Below are 23,550 nucleotides of genomic sequence, written 5' to 3'. Positions count from 1 at the left end.
GAAGCAGGAAGCGCTGGCGCTAACGTCCATTCAGAAATTTCGCGCCGGGTCGCGCAGCTGTCAGGATGTCGTGAGTGCGTTGATTGGTTGCCGTCGTTTAACACTTTTTAAGTCATTTTTTCATAAAGCGTTCATCATTTTTACCCAACTCGGTCCCGGCGTCCTCAGTATGGGACACCCTGGCCTTTCCCATGATGCCTGATGTGTCCTGCAGGGGTGCGATTTACTTTGCTGTCTTGTTGAGACAAAAAATGGACGCAAATGTCTTCAAGCGCGTGAAGCTCGGCCTTTCTGGAGTGCTGAGCGTGTACTAGGGGCCCTTTCACCACCACGTGAGATAAGGCAGCCGGCGGCCTATCTGCCATATGACTGTCAATCAAATCTGTGTGTGCGCGCTCTTGTTTTTGTATCTTCCTGTGCCACAACCTTTTGATAACACACCTTTAATTGCATACATTTTAACTGTGTGTGTGTGTGCGTGTGCGTGTGTGTGTGCACACGTGTAGGTGTGTGTGTGTTTGTACGTGCGCATGTGTGTGTGGCGCAACCTTTACATGTGTTTTTTTTTTTTTTTTGTACTTTAATGCGACACAACTTACATGCAGAAGTGTGTGTTTGTGCTCTCGTCTTTGTGTGGTTACAACCTTTCACAGTGTTGGCCCAACTTTCACTGTTGTTAGCCAAATAGCATCTAATTTAACCAAATGTATACATATGTATATATACATATTCGGTATTATATTTGGTACAGGTGAATGTCGGGCAATCTGCTCGGTTATTGATTGAGCTATGCTATTGATCGTTTTTTTTTTTTTAATTTAGAATCATTGTATTTCTTTTTAACGAAAAAGGGTCTCAATCTTGCACAGTGTCCCTTTAAATGGAGCTCTAGCACTGTTTTTTTTTTTAATTTTCCTGTCTTTTTATGGCCCGATCCTTGCACGCATGTGTGTGAATGTGTTTTGCATTTACGTGCGCTTGCATGTGCAAGTCGCGTCCCTAGTTTACGAACACAAAAAGACGGCTCTCTGCCATCAGCAGGCCTTGACAGACAGCTCGTTTTTTAGGCCAGGATTAGGAGACGTCTCGTTTCCATTCCAGATTTGTTATCTTGAGTGACACCGCTGCCTTTGCCATCTGATGTCTTAACAAGACGTCTGACAGCTGCAGGTGTGTGTACGGCTGTCTGCGTGGATACGCATGCTTGCAGATATCAGAGCTATGATAGGACATGACAGGTAGGTGTTGGAAAGAGCAGAGGAACGGTGCACCGCGTTATCGTGCAGAAAAACGCTAAAATATCGGAAGCAGACAACGGGGCGGCGTCTTTAAACGGATTTGACAACAACATACCTGAGCATTCCTGCAGGACAATGATCCACGTTTCACCGTGACGTCACATTTATGGCGTTTGTACTTTAATGCATGCTGAGCGCTTCTTGAGTGAAACAGATATTTGGACTCCAGCTTTAAATGCCCCCGTTTACATTTCAGACCGTAGTACCGATCAGATTGCTTTATTTTGAGGATACATTATTTTAAAATATCTAAAATGTACACAGACATTGTCCCATCAGGACAAGTCCGTCTCCATATGTTTGAATCGCTTTCGCGTGTCACTCTGTTTTTTGTTTTAACCACGGTACCACCTGCTGGACTGCGAGGCTTCCTGCACGTCACACTCCTATTTATGTCATCTTCAAATTCAAACGGTCTCGTATGAGTTCTACAAATTCAATCTATTTACGTTAGAAAGTGCTTGGCTGTGAACTCAAAGTCGTTTCAGGTCGTAAGGTGTCATCCACATCATTACGTTGACTGAGAAAGTACCGATATGGGCAAGGCTGTCACAAAAAAGTGACTAAGCGATTCAATACATATTTTTTTTTTTGGTTTGAATAACATTTTTAAGTTTAATAACTAGTTCCCTGTGCGTCTCTGTAAAGTCTGGATGACTTCAGTATGACATGTAATGGCATCCCTTATACCACAGAGGGCAGTATTGCTTTCCACGGTAACTTGTATTTACCGCAAGCTGATTTTTTTTTTTTTTTAGTTTAGGGAGGCACTTACGTATTTTTTTTTCTTTTTTAGTTTTTGGAGGCACTTACGTATTTCATTAATTTATTTAAAGGCCCATCTTTTTGGTTCTAAACATGCCCCTAAGTTGCTTTACGTCATAATTGGATCACACTTAAAATACCTCGGACAATAAAGTAATAGTACAACTTTTATCCTTGTAGTGATTAATCATCTTTAAAACTCAGAGAGGTGATCATGTTAACATACTATAACAAAGAGCATTAGTTGCCCGAGATTGGCAGACAAAACACATTAGTTGTACGTTCTCACGCGCCTTCGTCATTCGTCACCCACTCAGATGCTGAGAGCTGACGTCAACGCTCATTCTTACAAAACAAATTTGTTTGAAAGGATGAAGCAAGATTTACACAAGTAGTAATGGCAGTCCCGTTTCGGGGGGGTGGACTAGACGGGCAAATAGAGAGCATGATTGCAATGGAGAATTTTCAAAGGTCAAAACATGTTTTGACGGCAGTGCCTGTATTAGAAACTTTTTTTTGGAAAACAGAGAGAACACAAGTAACCATTTTGGAGGCAGTGAACTGGGAATAAGATTTAATCCTTGGTATTTTTACAAAATCTCACATGAGCGCTATGCTTTGGACAATTGAGGAAGATAATCTGTCAGTAGCTCAATGCTACTTTAGTGTGGTATAAAAAAATAGCCAGTGAGATGCAGTTTGCACGACTAGCGTCACTAACATCGCTAGCTCTGTGGCGCTTAGCATAGTTACAAAAATTAGCCTGTGTCGTGTGATCCATTTCAAACAAATGAGAAACGTTCACTGGTTGCTAGCTCCATAGCGTTCAGCGCGTTCAGAAAAATAATAAGACAGTGCGATCCATTCTCATTAGCGTTTAGCGGGATTAGAAACAAACTTGTCTGTGAGATACATTTCAGAAATATGAGAATCAGTGTAAACGTCATTAGCTCGGTAGCGCTTAGCACGGTTCTAAAATCTTCGCCTGCGAGATACGTATCAGAAAAATGTGAACCATCGCGTAATGGTCACTAGCTCAGGAGCGCTTAGCGCAGTTAGAAAAATTCATTGTTGACAAACCTTTGAGTAGTTTTTGGTCAAACGTCACCGAAGTTGAAAGAATCTGCTTTTTCAAAGTCAAACACTTTATTATTGTGAAAATCCCATTGATTTTATCAAACTAGTTACATCAATTTTCTAGCTAGCATATACACTCGTAATAAGGGTAAAAATAAGAGACTGTACACAAAGAATAAATGAGAACTGCCTCCGATGCTAAACAAAAGCATTCCACGCACTGGAGCCATGATCTAAAAATTTCTTGACGGCGTTTCCTGTCGCGCAGGAAGCGAGTCCTCCCGTTAGCGCGCTGAATAAACACGATAGCCGGGATCGTTTACACCCTGGCGTCATTCAACCTTCATTTTTGTTCCGGTTGATATATGACGCCAACAATAACAGTTCTGCATGTTTCAACCAAAAAAAAAAAAAAAAAAAAAAACTGTACAAGACCAGAGGGTTTCAAGGTCAGACTGGCGGCGTGCTGTAGCGGATCTCCACGCCGAACTTTGGCACGGGAGGTGCGGGAGGAGGCTTCTGCTTTTTCAAGAGCTTGCAGTGCTTGACGATGGCTTCCTCGTTGGCGTAGATGGGCGCGTCGGCGTCGTCCGAGTGGTAGCCCGACTGGTAGCCGCTGGTCTGGTTGGACGACTCGGACGCCAGGGACTCTTTGCTTTTGCAGCGCAGCAGTTGGCTAATGGCGGAACGACGTGACATGATGTCAATTGATCACAAAAGTCTTAGAGAGCTTAGGCTAGGGGTATCCAAACTTTTTCACTTTTAGTATACGGGCCGCTAAAATGTGGATGACGGGCCGCAAGTGGCCCCCGGGCCCCAGTTTGGACACCTCTGTCTACAGCTCTGTGATGTCACTTTCAGTGGCAGTTCAAGACAAAATGGCTGTCCCCAAAGATGGAAAAAACGGAAGGGATTTACATATATGCTTGCTATTAATTAGCTTACATTTATGCTAGCTGACAGACCATATGAAAGTTTTTCGTTTTTCGCGGTTAATGTGGACCGGAAAACCTCAGTGAGATAAGTGAATCCCGCGAATTATGAATAAGCACTCACCTCAAGCTGGGCGTCATTAGAAGCTGCGGACTCAAACATTTTGGTTCCTCGGGTGAGCAGTCCATGTGATCCTCCTGTGAATGATGAAAAAATCTTTTTGAAATTTGATTTCATTTGATTCATTGAACTATTTTAATGTATAAAATTATTTCTCCACAGTAGTCGGAGGTTGCTCAAGACTCTCTCCAGACCAGTATAAAGTCGTATCATCGGTGAATAATATTTAAAAATTTTCAGGACACTGCAAACGCCATGAAATTACTATATAATATAAATAATACAGGACCAAGCACAGAGCCTTGAGGGATCCCATGTGTTACCTTCAACAGGTCTTGTTTTTTAGTACTGAACTTCACATACTGGTTTCAGTCATCTGAGTAACTTTTTCTCCATTTATATGCCAGTCCTACTTTTGAAATATTCAGTCTTTATTGGACTTTCACGAGGACACAAACGAATGGAAGTCACTCGCCATGACGCTGCTGTGCTCCACGGGGACGTCGTCAAACGTCTTCACGCTGAGTCTGCGGTTGCTTGTTTCGCCCTGCCTGAACCCCAAAGATTCATCCAAACGTCAGTGAACTCGCACACGTACCACGGGAAAAATGTTGAGTCCGCGTTACCCAAACCCGAGAGCCAGAGCGTTGTCATAGTGCGGCTGAGCTTCCGGAACGTCTGTGCTTTGAGGCAGGGCGTAACCCGGAGCTCCCGCCACGTCACCTTCGACCGTCAGGGGGATGTAGTCCTTGCCGTCCTAGAGGAGACCGCATCTTATGACGAGCTAAACGTTAAACAGTCTGGGAAATAATTGCCAGTGCACATGCGAGGCCACTATTTTTCTGAGGAGTCATTAAGGGCTAATCGGGATACCTGACGAGCACTAGCTTGCAGGAGGTTACCCAGATGCTCCACCAGTTCTGCAAAGGTGGGCCTGTCTGTGGGGCGGTCCAGCCAGCAGTCTAACATGGTTTGGTATCTGCCAAAGACAAGCGGTTTTTGGAAGGCTCGGAGGGAGAATAGATGAGAGCGGGTGAGGAGAGGAGGGTCTCCTTCTAACTCACATCTCCGAGGTGGCGTACTCTGGTGGTCTCATCCTGGTGCCTTCTTTGAGCCTTCGGCAGAAAGTCTCATCGATACACACGCCAGGATAGGGTGAAGCTCCTGGAGGTATGACAAAGGTTGTACTTTGACTTGTGAGTACATTGATTGGGGCTTTGTCTTTTTTTGATTTTGTTTTTGTTTTTCCAACCCCTGTAAGGTCACGTGTGGAAAGCAGTCTTCAAGTGCCTACGTCCGAGATCTGTGTTAGCTGTGTTTGCGGCCCAAAAAATTGTTTTAAATTGTTGCAATCCAAGGAATACCAAAACTAAGTCTAACCTGCCCCTGCGCAGATTCAAACCGTGACTTGTACCAGATTTGCACCAATCACTATTAAAAACAGTTCCTTGCTTTGACTGTGGTTTTTGAAGCTCTGAAATGGATCCGTTCTTCAATTTTCTTTCTGGAAAATGAAATTTATATTTGAGAGAGTTAAATTACCAAATCGGTCATGCGACATATTAAACTTGTTAGTCATTGTACCACAGTACATCGCAAAACCAAATGGGAAAAGATCCCCTACAGTCACCCTCTCTGTGTCATGTGACCTAGATGCTTTACCCAGTGAGAAGATCTCCCATAGAAGGACACCAAAAGACCAGACATCACTTTGGGTGGTGTACACTCGGTCAAAGATAGTCTCGGGAGCCATCCACTTCAAAGGGAGCCGTGCCTTTGGAAAAATACATACAGATTTGAATTCCGACCTTCATCGGATGTGTAAAGTTAAGTGGTATTAGTGACTAATTCAAGATATATGTCACGACCATGTTTGTCCTTTCTAGTGGCTTCCGTAGGTTAAAACTCGACTTACATTGTATTGACTGACAGAGGGAGGAGCTCCTTTATAAAAGTCAGTCAATTTCGATAAGTTGCTGCATTGGAACGCTAGCTAGCTACTTGTTGCTAGCTAACATTCAAGGGCTGCGATGTTCACAAGCAACCAAATCATTAAAGCAAGCTAGCGGCTATGCTCGCTTGCTAGCTAGCTAGCTAGCTGCTTGTGTCTCAAGTATAACTTATATTGGGTTTGGTAGTCTCAGGGTGATGTGAGTGACAAACGAGTGAGCTCACATCTCCTTTGCGGACGTAGTCAGGGTCCTTGTAGACATCCCTGGCCAGACCAAAGTCGCAGATCTTTACCACATTGTTCTCAGAGAGCAGGATGTTCCTGGCGGCCAGATCTCTGTGGATGCACTGAAGAAGCATGGATAAAGTTAGCGTTCGTGTGGACAGAATCAGTGTGGGTATCCACATTATTCTGTTGTTATTTCACCTTGCGAGAGGACAGGAATTCCATGCCTTTGGCCACCTGGAAACTGTAGCAGATCAGGTCCTCCATGGTCAGGTGGTCATCGTCTGTGCTCTCTGCAAAGCGTGGCGGGTGTTAGCAATGAAAATCCCAGACCCAAACAAGCTTCAATTGGAATTACGAACCATCTTGAGGATTTAAATGGCTGCCTGAAGCTCTGTCAGCCGTTCCTGTGCAGATGTCCAGCTGGGCGATCTTCCCAAGGCCCAGATCACCTTGGGTCACATCTTCTTCTGTGGATGTCCATCTCTGGCTGTCTGCTCTCTTTCTCTGAGGGCCACAGAAGACCAAGAATGAATATCTAGTCCTTTCTTTCCCATTTTTGAGCCTCCTACCTTGTACGGACTGTATTCTCCACGTTTGCTCTTCAGGTAGCTGGAAAGGTTTCCATGTTTGCAATATTCCACGATGACCATGAGAGGGCCTAAAGCAGTGTTGAGGAAAATCATAGTCAAGGGTGAAGATAGTGCCTTTGTGCATTTCTATTTGTACGGGGTGCTTATCGATCTGTTCAACATCTACCTTAATTTCCTCAAGTATTTTTGGCTTTCAAGTCTTGCATTTTATAGTTTCATCAAACGATGTTATAAATTATAAATTTCTAAGGAAGAAGTTAAAAAGTGGGCTTGTCCGGGAGTCGAGCCCGGGACCTCTCACACCCAAAGCGAGAATCATACCACTAGACCAACAAGCCACATGTGGGTAAACTGGCCCTGTTTCTTGTCACATGGGCCAACACGTGGCATTATTAAATCGAATGTTTTCTAAGGAAGAAGTTAAAAAGTGGGCTTGTCCGGGAGTCGAGCCCGGGACCTCTCGCACCCTAAGCGAGAATCATACCACTAGACCAACAAGCCAGGTGTGGGCGAACTGGCCCTGTTTTTTGTCACATGGGCCAGCACGTGGCATTATTAACGTTTTCTAAAGAAGGTGTTAAGAAGATGTTTTTTGTCACATAGGTCAAACTGGATATCATTCAAGGTCAAGGATCCTATTAAGGGAGGGCTTGTCCGGGAATTGAACCCGGGACCTCTCACACCCAAAGCGAGAATCATACCACTAGACCAACAAGCCACATAAGGACACAATGGCCCTGTTTCTTGTCAGGTGGGCCAACACGCGGCATTATTAAACAATGTTTTCTAAGGAAGAAGTTAAAAGGTGGGCTTGTCCGGGAGTCGAGCCCGGGACCTCTCGCACCCTAAGCGAGAATCATACCACTAGACCAACAAGCCAGGTGTGGGCGAACTGGCCCTGTTTTTTGTCACATGGGCCAACACGTGGCATTTTTAAACCGAATGTTTTCTAAGGAAGAAGTTAAAAAGTGGGCTTGTCCGGGAGTCGAGCCCGGGACCTCTCGCACCCTAAGCGAGAATCATACCACTAGACCAACAAGCCAGGTGTGGGCGAACTGGCCCTGTTTTTTGTCACATGGGCCAACACGTGGCATTATTAACGTTTTCTAAAGAAGGTGTTAAGAAGATGTTTTTTGTCACATAGGTCAAAATGGATATCATTCAAGGTCAAGGATCCTATTAAGGGAGGGCTTGTCCGGGAATTGAACCCGGGACCTCTCACACCCAAAGCGAGAATCATACCACTAGACCAACAAGCCACATAAGGACACAATGGCCCTGTTTCTTGTCAGGTGGGCCAACACGCGGCATTATTAAACAATGTTTTCTAAGGAAGAAGTTAAAAGGTGGGCTTGTCCGGGAGTCGAGCCCGGGACCTCTCGCACCCTAAGCGAGAATCATACCACTAGAGCAACAAGCCACGTGTGGGCAAACTGGCCCTGTTTTTTGTCACATAGGCCAAAACAGGGCAGTAGTTTCATATTATTAATACAATTAACTATTGCTCCAACTGTGGCCTATAACTCACCGCCAGGCTTGGTGCAAGCTCCCAAAAGGTTGACCACATTGAGGTGATGTCCAATGTGGATGAGGATCTTTAATTCCGACATCAAAGCTCGGTACTCGCTGGATGTGGCTCCCTCTGCCACAAGGAGATTTGACCCGAGTTTGACTTGTGACTACTTTTAAACATAAAGTACCACCAGAAAGGGTTACAACTCACCTTTGAGCATCTTGACGGCAACAGTAGTGCAGGTAGTGATTTTATCGATGCCGAAGGCGGCGGCTTCCACTACCTGTCCGAACGCGCCACGTCCCAGCGGATCACCTTTGAACACACAACATTTAGCATCTTTTTTTTTCGAAGGGAAGTGTGAAGTGTAATTTGCAATAAAACAAGAATTGACATCATTTTTTATATTACTTCAGGATAGCTAGGAACTGAAAAAACCCCCCAACAAAATATGAAGTCTTGGGAGCACAATTTTTGGGTCAACATCTTAATAATGAAACAATTGATGGAGATCTTCAATTCTCGCTCATTTCTTTGGCCGACCATGATCAAAATGAATATTTACTCAACTTGATTCCGAAGCATCAAATAAATATCATTTCAAATAATACGTCTTGATGTACCAAGTTTCAGCCTGTCCCGAGGGAATTCCCACTTGTTTGCGTCGTAAGTGAGCCGCTCGCACTGCTCGTCCGCGTGCACGTCCTCCGAGTCCAGGATCATGGAGAGGTAGCCTGTTTTCAGATCGCCGCCGTTGGGCTGAAACGGAGCGTCATTTGCATTGCAGTGCGGCAATATGGCGTGGCCCTTCAATAAAAAGGGGCCCAGTGCGTGTACTTTAGCAGAAAGTGAGCCTCTTGTTTTTGGCTACAAAAGACAGCGGTCGCTTCTAATCAGTCATACTTGCCGTGTGTGTTTGTGTTGTATTCAACTATGTCCTCCACGTGTGTGGGCCAAGAATATGAGGGGCCGCCCAGGACACCATTCAGGATTGTCTCTATCGCACACTGCTGTTGTGTTGTGCACTCAACAGAAACTCTCTACTGAATTGTGTTTTATTGGACGCTATGCTATGCATTTATTAAATCATTTATTATATCGTTTGTGTCCACTGTAGTGGACGTTTTGTTTTCGTTTCGATCTTTTGTCTCGTTTGGGTTACCCTACGACGTCTTCGTGTGTTCAGCGGAGGACATTCTGGCCTTGCCAGTTTTGTCTGGTTGTGGGGGTGAGATGCAACAAAACACATGAATAGTCTGGGTCTGAGGAGGATATGAGAGATGATATGAGAGATTTTTTCAGGAGCGTGTGAGAGTGTTTCAGTCGTGTGCACGAGTAAAATATTATTCAGAAGATTGTGAGAGGATTTCAGAGGTGTAAATGTGTGGGTTGGAGAAATATGAATTAGCGTGAAAGCATTTTAGTTGTGTGAGACTTTTTTAGTAATATATAAAAGGAAACAAATTGCTGTGATTTGTAAAAAAAACATTTCAGCAATGTGTTTGACCCTCTTAAAAAACAAATTTGAGTGTGACAGAACTGTAATTTCATGAGCGCTTCTCAGGAAAACAAAGTCTAAATACATTTTAGTAGTGTGTGTGAGAGCATTTTCAATCATTTGTATGAGAGTGTTTCAGTAGTGTATATGTGCAGGGCGAAAATGTGCGTTTCTTGTGAGAGAATTTTCACAGTATGAGAGCGTCTCAGTAATGTAAAAGAGCAAAACTTATTTCACTAGTGTGTGTGAGAACATTTCACTTATGTGAATACTTTTTAGTAGTGTATGAACAAGTTTCTTCAAGATGAGACAATATTTCATTAATACATGAGTGTTTCAATATTGTGTGTGTGAGAGTATTTCAGTTTTGAGAATGAGGGGGAATCCGTAACAATGTAGCTGCTTACAGGAGTGAATTCTTACTCTTTTTCTGCCGCGAATAACAAAGACGATCAATAGCCAGAAAAACATGGCGATGACCACCGAGCCGATAGGAACGATCAGCTCCACGTTTGTCTTTTCCTCTGCGCCTGAAACAAACAATAAAAAGTACACGCAAAAATCTTGAAAATCGTACAGAAAATGTGGTGAATTCTTGTTACTTAAAAGCAAACAATAATTTGGTAAAAATCTGGCAAAACGTTAAAGTGGTAAAAACAGAGACAAAAATCAGCTGAATAATGAAAAATTTGGGGGTAAAAAATTAAGTAAAATCCTGGACCAAAATCAGACAAAAAAGTTGGTAAATACTAAATTAAAATAAAAACAATCTTTCAATCTGACCAAAAACCTACCGTATTTTCCGCACTATAAGTTGTGTAAGGCGCACCAGATTATAAGGCGCTTTAGAGAAAATTGAAGTCTCTTAGGTGCGCCTTATAGTGCGGAAAATACGGTAACTATCCTTCGAAATAGGCGCTGAGAAAAAAGAAGTTGCCGTCGCGTTTGGCTCGTGCGTGCATCAACGTCGGAAATATTCCATGTGGTCATAACACATTTTGGGCAGCCAAAGTCAATTGTACAAAGAGGCGTGCATTGTCGGAAAGCGAAGCGGGCCTCTCTCTCTCTCTCGCTCGCTAATTTGTAGTGTCTAGCTCGTTAGCGGCGGCGCCGCCCCTGTTCTAAGAAGGTCCACATTTTGCTGGCAAGACCCGGGTCACGTAGATGGGTTTATGTGTCTCCCGGTGGTCGGCTCGGACAGGCGAGCTAAACGCACGCACGCACGCACGCACGCACGCACGCACGCACGCCGCACACACCGGCCCTCTTTGTCCTCCATAGTCCTCCCATTGTTTTGGATTTAGAAACTCCCGGGAGGATGAAGCGTACAAACGGAGGCAGCTTCCTGTCATGAGGAAGTTGGTCTCCTTTCAAATCTTTCATTTGAGAAAAAAAAAAAAAAAAAAGGTTAGCCTTGAGGTTAACTATGAATAAGATATTGTAGTTTACTCAGGAGGTTTCAGCCTGGACAATACAGTATTTTCTCATTGATATCAACAAACAGGAAATGGTGCATCCCATTCTGGAATGTTAGTTTTCGCCTTAGAAGAAGCCTTAATAGCGCAGTTGTGGTATAAGTGTATAGTATAAGATGACATTTTTTCAAGTTTTAATTTTAAAGAAAAAAAATGCAATTTTCTCCATGAGTTTTTCTCATGTTTTTCCCCCCAAATTTCTGTCTAATGTTTGTTGGTTCTCAGTTAGTTGTCCAATTTTTTTGCCAAATCCAAGTTTTACAGTTTTCATTTAGTTTAAGTTTGTTTTGTCTCCTTTTTTTATGCCAAATTCACGTTTGTTATTCCAGCTTTTGTCACTTTTTATCATTTTTGAGGGCGGCAGTTTCTTGAAATTGCTTCAACCAAGTTTTCTTGTTTTTTGCGTCAAGTTTTTTTCCATTTGTCATTTTTTTGTGTGTTTTTTTTATTACAAGGTTTCTATCAAATTTGGACCCATTTTGTTATATATTTTTCTTTTGTCTACGTATATTTGCCTTATTTTGTTGTTGATTTGTGCACAATTCTTCACAATTTCCATATAGATAGTTTTTTTTCATTGATATTAATTTGTATGAATATTAACGTATTAATCCATTTTCTAGAGTCGCTTATCCTCACAAGGGTTGCAGGCTCGCTGGTGCCTATCCCAGCTGACTTTGCATAGTAGGCGGGGAAAACTCTGAACAGTGTGCCAACCAATTGCGGGGCTCACAGCGACGAACAACCTTTCAGGCAGCCAATCACACTTTAAGTGTGTCCACTACACTCGCCATGCATGTTTTTAGGGAATGTGGGAGTTATTAGAATTATTAGAGATATTAGTACTGTTTTTCTCTGCTTTTCTCAGCTCCAAACTGACCTTCAGTCGTCAAGTTGGCCTGCGACGTGTCGCACCCGCGACTGTTGCAAGCGGAGCAGCTGTACAAGCCGCCGTCGTCTTTCTTGACACGCTGGATGGTCAGTACGTGACCGCGGCGGCTCAGGATCACGCCTGAACAGGTGACCCCGAGGTAAAATGCAAAAGTCTGAAATAATTCAATGCAAAATGAAACACGCGTCTTACCCGAGCCCTCCACCACCGTCTGGTTGTTTTTGGTCCACGCCACCGTCGGGTCGGGCGTACCAGCGGCGGCGCACACGAGCGTGACGGTGGCGCTGACGTTGACTTTTTGATTGGTGAGGTTATTGAGGATCCTCGGTGCCTCGAGAGCTGAAAAACATTTTCAAAACAGTCAAATGAAAATCAAAAATTGCCACCAAATAAGGTATGTGGTTGCCTATTGAGGCCACAGGATGGTGACAAAGCTCTTTATTTATTTTAGATAAGGATATGGCCTGAATAAATGAAGCCACTACCTACACTTCACTTGCTAACACAGTTGCTTAGAAGGTGCCAAAGCACTATTTTTTTTTTTTTACTAGTAGAAGAAAAGGGCGGATCGAATTTGTCAATTTTTTTCATCTTATACAGATTTGTTCAAATGTATTTTGGTTGTTTTTCCTCCAGATATTTCTTTGTTAGTGAGATTACGAATACTAGTGTCCAAATTTTGTCTGGTGCGGTGGCAGATGACCCCAAGGAAAAGGCTTTGTTTTTGTCATGTGAAGTGTCATCACAATAAGATAAGAATTTTCATCTTTTTTTTTTTTTATTAATTTCAGGCACTTTGATGCCTTACTTTTTTCTCTTTTAGACTAAGTAACCTGTATGAACCCGAAAGAATGCTGTAAAGAATAATTAACAGTTGTTGAAAGTTGATTTACTGTATATTGTTTTTCTCTAATGTTAATGTTAAAAAAGATACGTGTTTAGGAATAACTTTTATCGGTAATAATCGTATGTATAGTCAGTGCATCGAGTGGGGGGGGGGGGCGTGAAAAGTTTTCAAAATATAATTAAGAAGCACTGTAATAAGGGCAGGTAGAGAGCACAAATGGATCAAGTTGTATTAAATCATAAAAAAGTGCCCGTGGAACTAACAGCATCATTAAAAATACTTAAAAAAAACTATAGCTATTAAGGGGGGACGTCAACACAAAAATGTCTTTGCACTATGATGTTCTTAGCATGCAGCGGTAGTCAAAAGATGACTTTCTGATTACCGGGTACTCATGTTTGTGGAATGTGCATTGTTAAGCAGCAAAATCCAGCGTTTTTTTTTTTACCATCTCAGCAGGTGACCATTTTGCCTCTCGCCGTCTACTAAAAATGACATTCCAGTTACTCAGAGCTCAGGTACTAATCATTCACGGCTCAGCGTACAAGCGTCACATGACCAAACTCAGAACAGAGGTGAGCTGTAATTCATTATCTGAGCCCAGAGGGATCGTGAGGTCATTTCCAGGCGACGGCAAGAGGCAGAATGGCCGCCGCCTGCGGCCGCACGAACAGCATTGGTGTTCTACCTCTGAGCGACAGGTAGCGCAGGAGACAAGTCCTCTCTCTGCTCTTGAGGTTCTCCACCTGACAGGCGTACAGGCCCTGGTCCCGGCGGGAAGCGTTGGGCAGCAATAGCTCCAAACTCACGTTGGTGCCGCCTTCGCTGTGCGAGGCGTCGCCATCCAAAAGGGGCTTTGACGGCAACGCCAACGAGCGGCACGGCTGCGCGGCCGCCGCCCGCTCCCACCCGGAGACGTTGGACACGCGGAACCAGGCCAGGTTGCCGTACATTAGCCCGTCGGCCTTGCAGCGAAGAGTCACGTGGTCCTCCTCCAGGGGCTCGTTTGAAGGCCACGCGCTCAGCTCCAAGCCGCCTGTTGACACAACAACTTAGAGTCTGTATGCAGGAGTACGGAAAAAAATCACTGACTCGGTTTCGGGATTAAAGTACTGAACCAACAATCGGTATTTTTGTAAAATCGTATTTTATGAAAGTAAAAAGGGGGAAAAAAAAGTCATACTTTATTTCTGCAATACCATTGGTTAGTGAATCCTTGGTATGTTTTGGTGTAAAATACTCATGAAAAAAAACCTAAATAGGAACAAAATGACTGCAAAAATACAAAAGCAGCAAAAAATCTTAGGTGAATAACAAGCACGTTTTTATACCTTAGTTCATGATTAAAATAAAAAAAAAAAAAAACGAGACCAACTCAAGCATATCTATGGTCAAAAGTGATGTCGTCAAGGCCATACTCACGTGTCACGTGGAAGAAAATCACGCGTGAATCCTTTCCCATTTTGTTGGCGGCTGTGCATCTGTACAGGGCGTGGACCTCTGCTTTCTGGAATTTCAAGGAGCTCACCATTTTCTGTCAGCCACAAAACATTTTGGGGGAGTCTTTCACCATCCTCACCATAACCAATGCGACATTTCACAGCCTGTGTGCCACTTAGCCTGTGTCTCAAAATGTCATGGATTTTGCTAGTCTTCTAACCCTAAGCTTGGGCGGCGTAAAAATGCCGGTTGAGTCTACCTTCTGGCCATGATCGACATCAGTGGTGATCCGCTCCACAGGGTTGTGCGAGGTGCCGTTGTGGATGTCACGCCAAGCTTTACAGTAGACTATTTGAGCCTCAGACTTCGGGAGTCCTGGCCTGTGGAAAAAATAAGAACAAGTGAAAGTAGAGCAAAAGAAAAACGTCAAAACAAACATCAATGACATATAGTTGAGAAAACATTACAAAAACCCGAGGAATATAATGCAAAAATAAAAACATGAGGAAAATTGAAACACAAACGTTAAAAAAAAAAAAAAGCTTCGGCGTAAACCAGGGACGTTCTAAGGATGCAAATCACAGCAAGAACTCCATTCCATTCATCCGATTGTTTAATTTGATAAAGTATTCGTTGATAGTCTATGCTGAGTTTTAACGGTAACAGGTGGCAAGAATTATGGGAAAGTCAAAATTTGGACTAAAAAGTCAAGGCAATAATCAGATAAGAAGCCTGACAAAAAATGGTCACAAAAAACTGACACGAACTAGCAAAAACTAGAAACCTCAAACACACCACGAAAAAATGCTGATAAGATCTGATGAAGCTTGCACAAAAATAAAATTCCTTCACTTGATTTCCTTTTGCGATGCTGCGTTTCGGTTGAATGTTACCAGGTCCTCAAGGACGACCGTAAAAGACGGACGAGAACACAACAGGAAAGCCAGCGCGAGACGGACGCGAGGAAGCGGCGGGATGTGCGGACAACAGATAAGGAGCCCGGCCCGTGCTCTTCTCTGGGCTGTTGCGTAACCACTTCGGATCTATTATCTGCTAGTCAACTCAAAATGGCCGCCACGCGGCCTTCACGTCGCATCTGGTCATTGTCTCGGCTTGTGTTTTGTCAACATTCGATTCCCCGCGGTGGGAGCTTGACGTCTTCTCCTACTAAACCACAAACATCGTGCGGTATTGTGTCCATTTTTTGGACAAATTCTTACATATTCTACTTGCTCTATTTCAGTCGAGGGGTGGCCCTTTCCTGGAAGTGCGATAACTAAGTGGTTCAACTTTGACATGTTGTCGGCATCTGGGTGAAATTTCAGCTCCCTGGTGTCAATCCTTTCCCTTTGATGTAAAATGCCATTGAGGTTAAGATCAAAGGATGGGACAAAATACTGCAAACTTACACAAAGGCTTCCGGACAGTCGTCCGTGGACATCCACTGCCACTGGATGTGCGTGGGCGTCGGAAACCCCCGGGCGGTACATCGCAGCGTCGGGCTGCTGCCGTACAAAAAAACATCCGAGTCCATGGCCACCTCCTTCTCGATGATATGAGGGGGAACTGAAAATGGAAGAAAAGTATCATGTAAACACCGCATGGCTACAAGAGGAACGACTGAATGGAGATCGTATGGATCACGTGCCATTGACCAGGAGCTGGAAAGATCGCCTTTGTTCGTCTTTGGTGATTTTGTTGCTGAGGACGATGGTGTAGTTCGCCGCGTCGGTTTCCGTGACGCCGCGGAAAATGAGGGCGTCGCTTCTCTGTTTGATTCGGTGGTCTTCCTTCAGCGGGAGGCCATTTTTTAACCTAATTAATTTTCGAATCACATTTTCATGGTGTCAAGTTCAGATGGGGTCAAACATCACAAAACTAGCAAGCTATGCTGATAACATTCATAATGATGGTCTAAACAAGTTACGTTTGATTTTGAGGGCTGGTTTTGAACTCCAAATTGGACAACGCGCCATTAGTGTCATTCAAGAACGGCAAAACATTATTTGAATGGTCAGACGCTCGACTTACCATTTGTAGCTTGGATCCGGGTAGGCCGTGTACCTGACAGGTATGGAGGTGGATGACAAACTTCCCACATTCACCTCCCACACTTTGGTCCAGGGCTCTTTGATGTCAATGAACGGCTTCTCTGGAAACGGTTCAAAATTCAGCATGGGGATCTTTTATGTTCAATTTGGTTTTGAACAAACGTACCGTGAACCTTTAGGAAGGCCTTTGCGCTTTTTTCCATGGGTCCACTGGAGGCCGTGCAGACGTATTCGCCGGTGTGTTCCACCGTCACGTTGTCCACGACCAGCGTGTTGGACAGCTCCAAAGAGTCCCACAGTTTCTTTTTGTGGGGCGTCATGTGAGCCGCCTTTGAACCGTTTCCTGCCATCTGTCGGAAAAATACACGTAGGATAGAAATAACGCGGTAATTGGGCTACTGAGAATCCAGTATGGTTTTACATCAACGGTTATCTAGATTTTCTGATAGGAAACATTTTGAGGCCATTGGTAATGTCACGGTTGAGTAGTGGATGCAGACCAAAGGCTGGCCAGCCAGCGTCCAGTTGAACTCAATCCCGACATTGAGTTCGGTGTACGCAGTACACACGAGCAGCAGCCGCTCCCCGACAGACAGCCTGACTTGCGCGGGGGTCAGGGTGAGGTCGTAGATCTTGTATCCTGCGGAGGAGGGCAGGTGGATACTTACTACCCGGTTTACGTTGTCGTCCCGAGACTGGTTTTCTTTTACTAACCGACGACGGCCACCACGTAGAGGGGAGACTTGAACGTCTCGTTGCCGACGCGGGTCTGGCAGGACACGACGCCGGCGTAGCTGATCAGATGACTGGGAATGGTGAAGCCGGTCTTAGCGTCCCACAGGGAATCTTTCCCGTCTGGCTTGAACTCTTTGTTTGGATACTTCTGACAGACAGGGAGGTGTAGAGTTTGAAAAGGGAAAATCCTTATTGGGATATGTTTCATACAGACGGTCTAGATGGATATGATAAAATCATGCTGTCACCAGGCCGGATGCATGATCAGAATTTTCTGGCAGATAAACCAATCCTTGACATGGCAAATATAAACTAGAGCCTTATCATAGAGTCAAATCATAATCCCACTGAATGGCACTCAATCGAATCATTACATTTTAACCCGTTTGCTGCTTTTAACGACTATAAATGCCAATCAAAAGTCAATACATCAATTTGAACCGGGTCGGTAGTGACTTAGCTAAGATCATTACATTCTTAAATTATAAAAATATTAATATAAAAATAAATAAAATAAATATAAAAATATATACATTATACATATGCGTAGAGGGATGTTGAGAATAAAACCCAAATACTAGATGGATGGATGGATGGATGGATGGATGGATGGATGGATGGATGGATGGATGGATGGATGGATGGATGGATGGATGGATGGATGGATAGATAGATAGATAGATAGATAGATAGATAGATAGATAGATAGATAGATAGATAGATAGATAGATAGATAGATAGATAGATAGACAGTGTCAATTTCAGATTTGAAAGAAATAACCTCCTTACAGTATGAAGAGTGACATTGAGGTTCTCCTGAGATCCTCGACAAGGTATGATCACTTGCTCGCCTTCCCGGATAAACACCACCTCATATTCCTTCTCAGACGGAACAAACGGCACTTTGTCATCTGTAAGCAAGCACAGCTTCTCTCAGACATTGCATTCGAGTACCCATATCCTGTCTTGAACCGACGACCGTACCGCGAACAAAAACGTGAACTGCCGAAGACGTCTTGGCGCCTTCGACTTTGGGATCGCGGTAGGCGCACCGGTACTGTCCTGTTTCGTTGACGGTGGCGTTGGTGATCCGTAATTCCATGCAAAAGAGTCCTGAGCCGCTGCAGTCGTTGATGGAAAAGCGAGCGCTGGTAGGAGGGGTGCTCCAACGCACGTATTGGCGGCTTCTGTGAAAGTCCCATTGGGTTTTATGGTGAGGCCTTTCACGGGGTCGCACTGGAGGTGGCGATGGTGGGCATTGGGGAGGGGGTCAACATACCTGCATGTCAGCTCCAGGTCATCGGATTTGTTCATTCTGTGGACGCCATAGATGTTCAGCTCTGGCGGGTCAGACGTGAAGCCCAGCTCGCTAGCTTTATGGGGACAAAGCAGGAGTGGTAAGTTCCGTGAATAGTTGGGGTGTCATAAAAAGTGTTTTGATTGAAAACAACAATTACGTTCATTTAATTAAGCGTAAGAGCACATCTGATAATAATGTTGATTATATCGATAGACATTTCCAATCCAGTCCAACTTTATTTGTTAAGCACTTTAAAACAACCACAGCTGACCAAAGTGCTATACAGAGAAATAAGTACATATGAAAAGACAAACCATTTTTTGGTTTGAAGCTAACACATTGGGTGCATTCATAAACTCAAGCGCCCTATCTGACCTTCCCTATATGGGTACTCTAAATGGAAATAAAAAATAAGAAATCAAATAAACAATGTTGCACATTCAATCATAAAATACAAAAATGCCAAGAGATATTACTACAAATGCAGTGCAAAAGTTTAAACAAATGGCATCGTGTTAACTTTTTTCATCCTTAAAATTCTTTGCGCCAGTTAAACAGTGCTTGGCTAAAAAAAATATTTCACAAGCGATACATTATTGAAAAAGGATTGAGAACAACTGGCCTAATCTATTAGATTGTACCAAAGAGTATTATCCCCATAGTGCTTTAAATATAATCACAACATTCATTTCAGCAATTAGCATTGCCCCCCCCCCAACTTTTAACTCTATGTTTTTGTTCGTTTATGGCAGCTACTTCCCGGCACGACAACAAAATGGCGGCTCCGTGTCAAAACAGGAAGCCGGGAAAGATGGGCCGGGTCAGGCTCAATAGGCTCAGGCCCTAGCGCGGCCTAGGTGGGGTTCCTGTTTCGGAGGATACGGGCTGACCTCCACCCACCCGACGTCAGCAGACATTGTGTGGAAAAAAACAAGTCATGGCGAAACACAATAGAACATTATTGTAACTATTGCACAACTGCAAATAAGAGTCACTAAATACCATTCAAACCAAAATCATAAAGAAATGGCCTTACCAGCAACATAGCAAAGATCCAGACTGAAAAGAACTAAAAATGCCCAAGCCATTATTCCTCAATCGGACTCCAGGAATAATTTGGGTAAAGGTTCGCAGAGGTAACACACCAATCCCTTCAAAACCGATCCATCGAACCGGGGGGGGGTTCTGAAGAACCAGCGACCAGTGCTCAGCGGCAGGTCCCCATGTAGGTGGATGTGCTTTTGGAAAGGGCAGAGGGAAGGCAAACTGGAGCTGGGCAGCCTGCAGGGGAGGAGCATCCCAGGCTGAGTGGACACCTCCACTTGCTGGACCAACAGAGGAAGCTGCTCAGCCATAACAGGTATCCCGCTCTGCCTTTCACCCCCCCCCCCCCCCCCCCCCCAAAAAAAAATATAAAACACTTTTTCAAACATTGGAAAGAATCCATCATATATTCACCTGCTGCTCGCCATGCACACCACCACCCGCACTCTAAGTCCAAGCAGTTTTCTTAAGCGCTTCATTCTCAGAGTACTACTTTTGGTTGTCTTTTTCAATTTCAGTGAATGTGATCACTGCACCTGTTATTCGCCGTAAGCTACGATGTCATGCTTTAGCTACTTTAAATATATCATTTTCAACCTTTTTTCAGTGATTTACCCAATGTGATTTTTTTTCAGCCGAGTACACCCTAACTAGCGGAATGAATTTATTGTTTCACAGAGATCCTGCATCAGATACTGTTTGAGAACGTTTCACCAACCGCGTGCATCAATTCTGGGGGGGGGGTCTGTCACACAAATACACCAGCAAGTGCCAACTACTGTAGCAACATTGGCAAAAATAGGTGATGTGCAGGGGTGCTGCTTGGCAAAGCCGACTAAAAGAGGACACTGGCACAGATTCAGAGGGAGGGGAAGCAGGAAACAGTCCACACTTCCTCAGGCAGGATGTTGTACGACTCCAAGAGGCATCCTGGAATCCAGAATCTCAAAGGCCTCACACCTTACATGTTGACTCACAAAAAAAAGAACAGAGAAAAAGAGAGAGGGATCAGCATAAAGGAAATATGATGACTGACGTATGAAGCCTGGCATGGTTGATACACTTTGCCTTTGATCAAAGCGTGTGTGTGTGTGTGTGTGTGTGTGTGTGTGTGCGCGTGTGCGTGTGTATGCGTGTGCCTTGGGGAGTGGGTGCTCGTGTATTTGAGTGTATGCACGCATGTGTGCATGTATGTCTATTTGATTTGGAGAATATTACACAGCAGTTTCAATGAGGGATTGCTGTCAGTTGTTTTATGAGGCATGAAATATGGCAAACACTTTCAAACCTTTTTTTCATTTTTTTTAATAAATCACGTTTAGAACCTCATGAGACTTTCAATTTGCCTCCAAAAAGTTCCCGATAATGTCGACTTTTACCCCGGAACAAATGATTAGTCTTTGTTTTTAGACGGGCCATATTCGGTTTTACACAAAACAATACCACGGTGGTTCGAAATGTCTTTGGGCGCTTTCGGTTTGCGTCTGATAGATTCCGTGTGGTTAGTTTTGTCTTTTTCATTCCTTGCAGCGCTGTGGGTACATGCGATAGCACAGCGCTTGCCCTCGAAATATCAAACGTGCTTTCTTAACGTGTTGTTCCAGGATTTGGTTCGATACGGAAAAACCAAAAAGAATCTAAAACGTGACGACTGGCTGTGTGCATTTGATGTCCCTAAAAGGTAAACCTTTTGTACGATATGTTATTTAAACCATGTTGATCTTGTTATTTTTAAGTCATTTTACCTCATATTTTAGGTGGTTCTGGCACTTCTATGCCACTTCGCTCGTTTGGAATGGACTTCTGTTGGCGTTTAGCTTGAACGTGACTCTACGGGAATATTTTTATCCAAAATGGCTGACAGGGTTAATAAATGTTCTATCGGGTTCATCTCATACAGAACGTCAAGGTAGGCTGATTAAATACTTCCGGTTTTATGCGCAACTTCCGAGATTATTATTATTGATGACACATATATATATATATATATATATATATATATATATATATATATATATATATATATATATATATATATATATATATATATATGTATGTGTGTGTGTGTGTGTGTGTGTATGGATGGATGTGAGTGAGTGAGTAAATATTTTGGATCACGTGAAGTTCCTGTAGAAGTATAGAGAGCACTTTCCTCATGATCTAATGTGTTGTTGTTTACATAGCTCCACACGCGGGCACAGTGCTGCTGCAACTGCTGCTGTGGTCACATTCCCTCCGGAGGCTCGCAGAGTGCCTCTACGTCAGCATCTTCTCCGATGGCGTCATCCACCTTCTGCAGTACATCTTCGGCCTGGCTTACTACTTCCTGCTAGGGCTGACCGTGTTATGTTCGGACCGCGTAACAAAAGGTCAAATAGACTCCCTAAATGTGTTATGATCGCGGCTCAGCTTGATGTTCATGTTGGTTACGCTCTCTTTTTATGTGATTTTTAGCAAGTGGGCCTCTCTTATCACAACTTGAGTGGTGTCATGTTGCTGGAGTTGCACTTTTCATTCCGGCCTCTTTGCTGCAGCATCAGTCCATGGTGCTTCTGGCTGGACTACGCACTGGAAAGTCAGGTTAGCTTGTGTTAAGTTTTTAAGAAGAGAAATAGCACTGCATTTAATTTTAACTCAGAAAAAAGGCAAATAATAAAATATTATATTATTTTAAGTTGTGCATATTATATTTGGGGAATTGCGGTACAATGCCGCTTATCAGAAGCTAACTTTATTTTTACCATACAGTGGAGAATTGCATATTTGCTGCACAAATCTTGGCTGTCTATGTTGTGCTCAGGTCGAAGCAAAGGAAAATACCACTCTGGCGCCTTCTGGTGGAGTCTTTGTGGTTTTGTTTTCATCGATAGTTCATTTTTTTGTCTACATTTTTAGTTGAAAGCTTTTGTGCCTTCTTGTACTTACATTCTGAACTAATCATCTGTAATGCGTCCTCCCCAAGTTAACTGCTCACTCTTCTCCAACCAACTGCAAAGAGAATATTGAACGTTGGATTTTTTTGTTTTGTTTCGTTGCTCCAGGGAAGGTGGAGACACTGGCTCATCGGATGCCAAAAGGCGCTTGCTTTGAACTGGTCTCGTGCCCGCACTACTTGGCCGAGCTGCTCATCTACGTCTCACTGAGTTTGGTGGCTGGAGGTCTTTCGCTCACGTGGTGGCTGGTGGTCCTGTACGTACTCTTCAACCAGACACTGGCCGCCCTACTATGTCACAACCACTACATCAACAAATACCCCTCCTACCCAGTGCGGAGAAAAGCAATCATTCCTTTTGTGGTGTGATTATGGCAACTGGTGTGTATACTGGATCACATTTTGATCTACTGTCATGTTTATTTATTTTTGGGGCTGTTCCACTAAGTATTGATCATTATAAAGAAAAAATGTATGCTGGCTGTAATTATTTTATGGTTACTGTTACTAATGTGCTGATCATGTGATTTCACTTGTCCCTTTGCAATAAAAGCAATCGTGATTTTTTTATTAAACGCTGTACTGTACCCAGATGTTGGTTATCAGATTACTTGCTTGATCAACACATTGGTAGAATGTGTCTGATAGATACTTGGTTGTGCTTTACTTTGGATATTTACACTCTCCTTTATATAGGTAGGCAGCATTGTATGTATTTGATTTTTTTCTTTTTTTTTCTTTTCAATAGTCCTCTTGTTCTGGGTGTTCCTTGATGTAGTGTCTTCCACTCGTCTGTTTTAGAACTTCCAACCAAATAGTTTCATTTCCGTGTTTTGTGATTGGCGTTTGAGTTCATCCAAT

The 23,550-nt window shown here is 43.5% G+C and overlaps 2 protein-coding genes and 7 non-coding genes across 15 annotated transcripts; 1 reads left to right on the top strand and 8 right to left on the bottom strand.

Annotated features, from left to right (window-relative positions):
- Positions 1-2,622: 2,622 nt before the first annotated feature.
- Positions 2,623-21,611, bottom strand: kdr (kinase insert domain receptor (a type III receptor tyrosine kinase)). Of its 7 annotated transcripts, none has more exons than XM_088425436.1 (31): positions 20,650-21,611; positions 19,750-20,083; positions 18,693-18,786; positions 18,398-18,600; positions 18,203-18,324; positions 17,393-17,561; positions 17,179-17,318; positions 16,845-17,028; positions 16,659-16,779; positions 16,276-16,442; positions 16,037-16,193; positions 14,887-15,007; positions 14,610-14,721; positions 13,876-14,223; positions 12,533-12,679; positions 12,329-12,460; positions 10,397-10,503; positions 9,099-9,234; positions 8,686-8,790; positions 8,491-8,604; positions 6,942-7,030; positions 6,732-6,876; positions 6,571-6,662; positions 6,369-6,491; positions 5,856-5,967; positions 5,258-5,357; positions 5,067-5,172; positions 4,826-4,950; positions 4,669-4,744; positions 4,197-4,270; positions 2,623-3,816 (listed from the first exon to the last, which is right to left on the bottom strand). In XM_088425436.1, exons 2-31 carry the CDS (start codon positions 19,799-19,801, stop codon positions 3,591-3,593), a joined length of 3,999 nt encoding a protein of 1,332 aa, XP_088281562.1. In that variant the 5' UTR covers positions 19,802-20,083; positions 20,650-21,611; the 3' UTR covers positions 2,623-3,590. The 7 variants fall into 7 exon arrangements, with proteins under 7 accessions (XP_088281562.1, XP_088281560.1, XP_088281561.1 ...); XM_088425434.1 differs by having other exon boundaries at positions 4,820-4,950; positions 20,650-21,610; XM_088425435.1 differs by having other exon boundaries at positions 4,820-4,950; positions 17,393-17,558; positions 20,650-21,610.
- On the bottom strand, positions 7,229-7,300 carry trnap-ugg (transfer RNA proline (anticodon UGG)). The gene has a single exon. It is a non-coding gene; the product is annotated as a tRNA-Pro (tRNA).
- Positions 7,392-7,463, bottom strand: trnap-agg (transfer RNA proline (anticodon AGG)). The gene has a single exon. It is a non-coding gene; the product is annotated as a tRNA-Pro (tRNA).
- On the bottom strand, positions 7,609-7,680 carry trnap-ugg (transfer RNA proline (anticodon UGG)). Its single transcript has one exon. It is a non-coding gene; the product is annotated as a tRNA-Pro (tRNA).
- Positions 7,770-7,841, bottom strand: trnap-agg (transfer RNA proline (anticodon AGG)). Its single transcript has one exon. It is a non-coding gene; the product is annotated as a tRNA-Pro (tRNA).
- Positions 7,933-8,004, bottom strand: trnap-agg (transfer RNA proline (anticodon AGG)). Its single transcript has one exon. It is a non-coding gene; the product is annotated as a tRNA-Pro (tRNA).
- On the bottom strand, positions 8,150-8,221 carry trnap-ugg (transfer RNA proline (anticodon UGG)). The gene has a single exon. It is a non-coding gene; the product is annotated as a tRNA-Pro (tRNA).
- Positions 8,311-8,382, bottom strand: trnap-agg (transfer RNA proline (anticodon AGG)). Its single transcript has one exon. It is a non-coding gene; the product is annotated as a tRNA-Pro (tRNA).
- On the top strand, positions 20,889-23,282 carry srd5a3 (steroid 5 alpha-reductase 3). The gene is made up of 5 exons (XM_088425441.1): positions 20,889-21,438; positions 21,515-21,666; positions 21,941-22,126; positions 22,212-22,337; positions 22,799-23,282. Exons 1-5 carry the CDS (start codon positions 21,215-21,217, stop codon positions 23,056-23,058), a joined length of 948 nt encoding a protein of 315 aa, XP_088281567.1. The 5' UTR covers positions 20,889-21,214; the 3' UTR covers positions 23,059-23,282.
- The last annotated feature ends 268 nt before the right edge of the window (positions 23,283-23,550 follow it).

This window comes from Hippichthys cyanospilos, chromosome 10 (genome assembly GCF_059441005.1).
Source record: "Hippichthys cyanospilos isolate Australia breed blue-spotted pipefish chromosome 10, RoL_Hcya_1.0, whole genome shotgun sequence".
NCBI lineage: Eukaryota > Metazoa > Chordata > Actinopteri > Syngnathiformes > Syngnathidae > Hippichthys > Hippichthys cyanospilos.
Note: the sequence above shows the minus strand (reverse complement) of the source record. Positions and strands in the feature narration are given on the sequence as shown.

Excerpts from the sequence above, each read along its gene's own strand:
- kdr (XM_088425434.1), bottom strand. The coding sequence starts at position 19,801 with ATGGCTTGGGCATTTTTAGTTCTTTTCAGTCTGGATCTTTGCTATGTT. Across the intron at positions 8,791-9,098 it reads TCGGGACAGGCTGAAACTTG|GTGATCCGCTGGGACGTGGC; the intron begins GTACATCAAGAC and ends GTGTGTTCAAAG. Across the intron at positions 6,877-6,941 it reads GAGAATACAGTCCGTACAAG|AGAAAGAGAGCAGACAGCCA; the intron begins GTAGGAGGCTCA and ends TGTGGCCCTCAG.
- srd5a3 (XM_088425441.1), top strand. The coding sequence starts at position 21,215 with ATGTCTTTGGGCGCTTTCGGTTTGCGTCTGATAGATTCCGTGTGGTTA. Across the intron at positions 21,667-21,940 it reads ATCTCATACAGAACGTCAAG|CTCCACACGCGGGCACAGTG; the intron begins GTAGGCTGATTA and ends TTGTTTACATAG. Across the intron at positions 22,338-22,798 it reads ACTACGCACTGGAAAGTCAG|GGAAGGTGGAGACACTGGCT; the intron begins GTTAGCTTGTGT and ends TCGTTGCTCCAG.